Genomic DNA, 6910 nt, shown 5'->3' with positions numbered 1-6910 from the left:
AGATATAAGAGCTCATTGCTTCAGGGGAGATTCTGTTTCAAAAAATTCATACGGACAAGAATAATGCAGATATGTTGACAAAGCCGATGACCACAGAGAAGTTCAAGCACTGCTTAGGCTTGATCAATCTCATTAGCCATTGATGAGATCGGGCACCCTTGCAGAGGGGTGTGGATGGAACTGCATTCCAGGTGGAGGGAAGTAGAGAGTGGTCTATGCTCAAAGTGGAGGTTGCACAGGAGGTCTTCAAGGTGACTTGACATAATGCAAGTCTAGGTGAAGATTGTTGTGCAGATACCTTACATTATGCATGGACCGTGAGAATCTATGATAAATCATGATTTACTGTGATGTTCATAGTTGACCGTAGAATTCCACGGTCGACTGTGACTCACTATGATATATTTCATGGTTGACTTTGACTCTTTGTGATATATTCCACGGTTGATCATGGTGCAACAGTCAGGTTTCACAAATTTGCATGAAACAAAGTATTTAAGTCTAGTTTTTCATTAGGACTATATGATATGATATGCGTGTGTTTTCTTTCAAGGGAGTAGGGTTTGCCACGCGAGTGGGTTTACTACACTTGTAAAGGGTTTTGAAAAGATTTCTCAAGGGATCTAGGATTTTCTAAAAGTGCATATCGCAAGAGGAAATCAAGTACATACATAATCGAAGAATGTGAGTCTATATAACTCTAAAGTTTTGATTATAGTGGTTATTAGTCGCCTTGTGTCGTGGTTTTTTTTTCACAAGGGTTTTTCCTATAAAATATCATGTTTGTGAATTGTTTGCTTTTGATTTGGTTATCCTGCATTATTATATTGTTCTATCTTCATTTATCGTGCTTTCACAAAGCGCATGGATTGATGGTGGTGCTGTATCCAAATTTCTAACACCTAGAGTTTGATCTGGGTTTGTTGTTGTCTCGGATTTACATTGTCGTGGTGTGATATAGATGAACCCAACAAATACATAATAAAAAAGGAAGCTCCGGGACTCTAGAGCTGGTAGTGAGTGAAGTTGCTGCAGATGGGTCGTCCCATTACACAGCAACCATTAGGCAGGAAGACAACAATCAGCTTCTGTTGCCGATTCCCATACCCACCACCCTACACCCCACTTCATGTAGGATATCCAAGCTGTGCTGCCATCTGGTTGGCTCACATGCCAAGATCAGTCTGCTGACAGAGCAAGCAGGCAATCTTGACAGTAGGTCCTGACCGAGGCACAGCTGCTCGGGAGTCTTGCAACAGTTCTGAATCGGTGTATTAGGTATCATACCATTCACCACCTCCGGAACAATTAGCAAAATTCAACGTAATTCAACATTCCAGATGAAAACAAACATACAGTCATAAATAAAGAAAAAGAAACAGGCTGGCAAGATCTAAATTGCATACCGACGACTTCGTCCACAAAGCATCTAAGTAATAAAACTAACAGAACATTGAGATGATAATAAGTATTCTTCAGATAACACCATAAAAGCCAATATGGCAAGGTTCCTTCAACAGATTTCAGAAATGGCTACCACCACGGAGACGGAGGACGAGGTGAAGGGTGGATTCCTTCTGTATGTTATAGTCTGCCAGGGTGCGCCCATCCTCAAGCTGCTTACCAGCGAAAATGAGACGTTGCTGATCTGGAGGAATCCCTTCCTTGTCCTGGATTTTCGCCTTCACATTGTCGATCGTATCTGAACTCTCCACCTCCAGAGTGATAGTCTTCCCAGTGAGGGTCTTGACAAATATCTGCATGCCGCCGCGGAGACGCAGCACCAGGTGAAGTGTAGACTCCTTTTGGATATTGTAATCGGCAAGGGTCCTCCCATCTTCCAGCTGCTTCCCTGCAAAGATCAACCTCTGCTGGTCCGGAGGAATCCCTTCCTTGTCCTGTATCTTCGCCTTCACATTATCTATGGTGTCAGAGCTCTCCACCTCTAGAGTGATGGTCTTGCCGGTTAGAGTCTTGACAAAGATCTGCATGCCGCCCCTGAGGCGGAGTACAAGATGAAGGGTTGATTCCTTCTGTATGTTGTAATCTGCCAGTGTACGGCCATCCTCCAGCTGCTTCCCAGCAAAAATCAAGCGTTGCTGATCAGGCGGGATACCTTCCTTGTCCTGAATTTTCGCTTTGACATTATCAATGGTGTCGGAACTCTCGACTTCCAGAGTGATGGTCTTTCCAGTAAGTGTCTTCACAAAGATCTGCATGCCTCCTCTTAAGCGAAGGACAAGGTGGAGGGTGGACTCTTTTTGAATGTTGTAGTCCGCCAACGTGCGCCCGTCCTCGAGCTGCTTTCCAGCAAAGATCAGGCGCTGCTGGTCTGGAGGGATGCCTTCCTTGTCTTGGATTTTGGCCTTGACATTGTCAATTGTATCAGAGCTCTCAACCTCGAGGGTGATTGTCTTTCCAGTGAGCGTCTTCACGAAGATCTGCATGCCTCCTCTCAGACGCAACACCAGGTGGAGGGTCGATTCCTTTTGGATGTTGTAGTCGGCCAATGTATGCCCATCTTCAAGTTGCTTTCCAGCAAAGATGAGCCTTTGCTGGTCAGGAGGGATGCCTTCCTTGTCTTGGATCTTGGCTTTGACATTGTCAATTGTGTCAGAACTCTCGACCTCAAGAGTGATGGTCTTTCCAGTGAGGGTCTTTACAAAGATCTGCATCTGTAATCAATAAAACAGAAGAAAGATGAAGTCCTGATGTATCAATGCATCCTGAGAAAAAAAGGTACACTAAATTAGGAAGAAAGCCGCAACGAATGCCTCTCATACTCCCAACTAAAAGTAGAAATGATCATAACAGAACAAACATGTGGAAAGTGGAACAAAAGCAATGGTACAAATAGAAACCTCCATCTCAGTATAAATTACTGAATACTCCAATTGAAAAGAGACCAGGATTTGAATAACAGAGCAAGAGTCACCATGAATACAAAGAGGATTGTTATTAAAAAAAAAAAAAAATTTTATCCAATAAGAAATTACTGATAGCCCAATCAATATTCTAACCAACCCCATCTCAAAACAAATAAAATTGACTAATAAACACCACCATCCCTTTTAAACCTTATTTAACTGGGTCAAACCATCTAAATAAGATGAAATTGGATGTAGTTTATTTCATTTCCACCCAGAAGAACTAGTAATCACTGCGTTAGACAATGGTAAATGAGATATGAGAAGAAGACCAGGAGTCAAATGGCTGTGACCGTTAGGAAGGAAATCCTTGGTCCATTCAAGAGGGCCAGCATATAATGCTGGATAGCTGAAAATGGGCCACAATATGAAAATGCTACCCTGATAGCTATATTAGCCATTCAAACTAAACTCTAGGCATAATCAATCTGCAAATCACATATAGCAAGGCAACCATGAGAAGCAATCACCTAGACAACCTAAAACCTATAATAGGTCCATAGAACCTTAATTGAAACGAAACTCCATCAGCCAAAGTCCATGTATATGTACTATTGAATTTGAATTGAAATCATTAGTCTAATTAAGTAGAAAAGACAAAACTGTAATTTCTCTCCACAGTACTTGCATTTGTAAATCCCTTCTTGATTTTGAGAAGGAATTTGCAATTTCATATAAGCTTACCATGAAGAACAAACACCCAATGTTTAAAATGAAATTCAATAAAATGTCAAAATTTCAGAAAATACAATTTAAATCTCAATTTTCATGTTACCCAAACCCAACATAAATTGTTATTGCCTCCATCTGCATTCATATTGAGGGACTTGAATTCAAACAATAATCATATTACTTTCAAATTGAAGCCTATGGTAAGGGAACTACAATAAAAGTGCTACTTCCTCAGTATGAATGATCAGAATCATCATTAAGATTGATCTCCTCCTGTTTGAACCAAATCTTTGCAATATAATTCCATTAGGCACCCAAACGCAGCCTAACATTTAATCAAGAAACCCTAATCAAGACATAGCTCCACAGAATTAATCAACATTCCAAATCCATACCAAAGCATATCAATCATGCATCTAGAATATCAACCCTCTTCCAAGTAAATATAAAACCAAAGAAAAAACCTTTAAAGAGGAAGAATATGTGTCATTTGGTGACCCGTATTTACGGTTAGATTTTGGATTCCAAATCCAAAAGATCCCATTCTCACGTTTGGCAGCATCTTTTTTTGCCTAGAAATCCTGATTTAAGCCACTTTTGCTTCCTTGACCTTTTGGAACGGCCTGATTTTTTGGGGTGTCCATGCAATATCTGATTGGATTGGATGGCTTATAAAAAGGTGGGCTCCACAGGTAATCTAGACGCTTTCTAATGGTGGACATCCCAACTGTTCCCTCTGGTGTGGCCTACCTGAGTTTTCAATCGGCCTTTACTTTGACAGCCAAAGAAACATGAGAGGACACACATGATAAACAGATTGGCCGTCAATTTCACATCACAGTGGGGCCCAGAAAAAAAAAAAAGGATTCCACTAATCTAGGTTGTCAAACACAATTTCTAGATTCCAAACAGGATAAAGAAATCCTGGTTGGCAAACACAAACTGAATCCATACATTGGGGATTTCAAATCCTCGATTCATATTCTCTGTCGTATGGCCCTGTAATTAGAGCTGTACACGAGCCAAGCTAGCTTGAAAAGCTCGCTCGGCTTGGCTCAATCTAGCTTGGTTTGATTCGGCTTGAATGGCGAATCGAGGCAAGCCAAGCTTCATATGACCCAGCTCGTTTTGAAAAGAAGCCGAGGTCGAGCAAAGATGAGCTTGTCTTGACTCGAACTCAGCTCGAATATATATATATATATATATATATATATATATATATATATATATATATATATATATATATATATATAAAATCCTACCCTACCTGTACCTTTCTTACATTTTCCTTTCCTTACCCAATCTGCCGCACCAGAGCTCCTCTCTCTCTCTCTCTCTCTCTCTCTCTCTCTCTCTCTCTCTCTCTCTCTTCTGAGCTTAACTTAGCGTCTGCCCGACTCGTCTCAGCCATATGGCCCGCACTCGGCCACTTGCCCAAGCTCTCTGTCTCTCACTCTCAATAGAGAGGTACCTCTATCTAAATCTACTCTTTGATTTTTTATTTTTATTTTTATTTTTTATTTTTTAATGTAATTGTTTGAAAATAGAAAAACCCAAAATCCCAAAATTGAGATTTGGGATTTGGAATCTTTGATTTGGGGGTCGGGTTGGGGCTGGGTTGGGTCAGGTGGGGCTAGTTTGTGTTGGGAGCAGGCTCGCCTCGACTCCCAGTAATGAAATCTAATCCATATAGATGTTAGATCTACAAAATGAAGGAATCAATCAGATCAAGATCGAGAGGAGCGATAGAAAAGGAAGAATCTACGGATCATCTGTATACAGTCGTTCAGGAGGGATCCACCAATAACTCCATGAAAGAACCGATCAAGGGTAAAAGGCCATGAATTTCAACCATTAAAACAAGATCAAAACATAAATTTCCTCATAATTCATCCACAAACCCCATCAATGATGATAAAATCAGCAAAAAAGCAAAAAAGAAAAAAAGAAAGAAATAAGGAAAATCGGATCAAATACCCTAAAAAGCAAAACGATAGAAACATACTTTCAGAAAGCTTTTTCTTTTTTCAAATTCTTCTTCGCCGTCGCAAGAGTAGAGATGGATGGAATGCATTTCACCGCAAGAGAGGCTTGCTATTTATAGGAGTCGCGAGGAACCTCGCAGAACCTTCTAACCAATCAGATAAAGACACGTGTTCATTTCGTTGCGTCCAAGTCGGTCCGATGCTTGCCACGACCTGGATCGTCCCTTTCCTCCGGACGCGGATTACCCGTCCTCCCGGTCACCTGTATTGTGCCTTTCGTACGGACGCGGATTGCTCGTCCTCCCGGGCACAGAGATTCCCGTGCGCCGGTTCCTGGAGGACGTGGATTAGCTGCTGACGGCTTGCATAGCAAGTTTTCCACAGAAGTCACGTCACCAAGTTTTGTCGGCTCCGTGTCCGCACTGTACATCCATTCGCGGAGGTCATGTTGGGTCATGAGCCAGACGATGAGGCACATTAAGGCTCAAGTGACCCTACCACATAAAACAGCGGGGATTGATTGCCTACCATTAAAATTTTGTGAGCAATGGAAGACGCTGATATTTGTGTTTTTCCTTAATTTATGTCTAATGTCACGTGCCATAAATTGACATTTAGAGATTTTGATTCCGACTTCCCTAGCACGAAACTAGCAAAAATGTATACAAGTTCTCGTGTATCTGCATAGTTTAATTAACATTCACATATGATTAAAATTAGAGTATATTTAAATCAACGGTATTAAAAGTTAAACAGATATAACTAAACTCGTGGGCCATAGAAAACAGTGGGGGATTGAATGCCTATCATTAAAATTTCATGGGCCACATAAGTTTTTGATCAAGCTGATATTTGTGTTTTTCCTTCGTTTATGTCTAGTTAATGTCATGCACCGAAAATCGACACTCGGAGACTTCGATCCCGAGTTCTTGGGTGTAAACCTATCAAAAATGCATGTGGACGAGTTCCCACATGCCTGCACAGTCCGATTAACATTCACATATGATCAAAATCAGAGTATATTTAAATTAACGATATCAAAAGTTAAACAAATATAACTAAACTCAAAAATATATAACTAATATTTAAATTATACAATTCCAAAAGTAATGTTCATCCAAATGGGAATCATACAAGTCACTATATACTTATCCAAAATGATTAAAGTGTAAAGTTTTTGGTTTTCGCCCAATCCTCAAAACATAACGGTAGTAGTGCAACACGATTTAAGCATTCCCATTTGAGATATCGATATTATCTACATCAATAATATCGCATGGTTGGTATTTTAAAATAGTTCCAAGTGGGAGTGAGTAGCTAAATCAG

At 40.5% G+C, this 6910-nt stretch overlaps 1 protein-coding gene across 1 annotated transcript; it reads right to left on the bottom strand.

Moving 5' to 3' along the window:
* Window positions 1-1365: 1365 nt before the first annotated feature.
* On the bottom strand, window positions 1366-5900 carry LOC131221376 (polyubiquitin 4). The gene is made up of 2 exons (XM_058216626.1): window positions 5605-5900; window positions 1366-2675 (listed from the first exon to the last, which is right to left on the bottom strand). Exons 1-2 carry the CDS (start codon window positions 5671-5673, stop codon window positions 1524-1526), a joined length of 1221 nt encoding a protein of 406 aa, XP_058072609.1. The 5' UTR covers window positions 5674-5900; the 3' UTR covers window positions 1366-1523.
* Window positions 5901-6910: the final 1010 nt, after the last annotated feature.

The sequence above is a fragment of the Magnolia sinica genome, chromosome 12 (assembly GCF_029962835.1).
Source record: "Magnolia sinica isolate HGM2019 chromosome 12, MsV1, whole genome shotgun sequence".
In the NCBI taxonomy this organism is placed as follows: Eukaryota; Viridiplantae; Streptophyta; class Magnoliopsida; order Magnoliales; family Magnoliaceae; genus Magnolia; species Magnolia sinica.
Note: the sequence above shows the minus strand (reverse complement) of the source record. Positions and strands in the feature narration are given on the sequence as shown.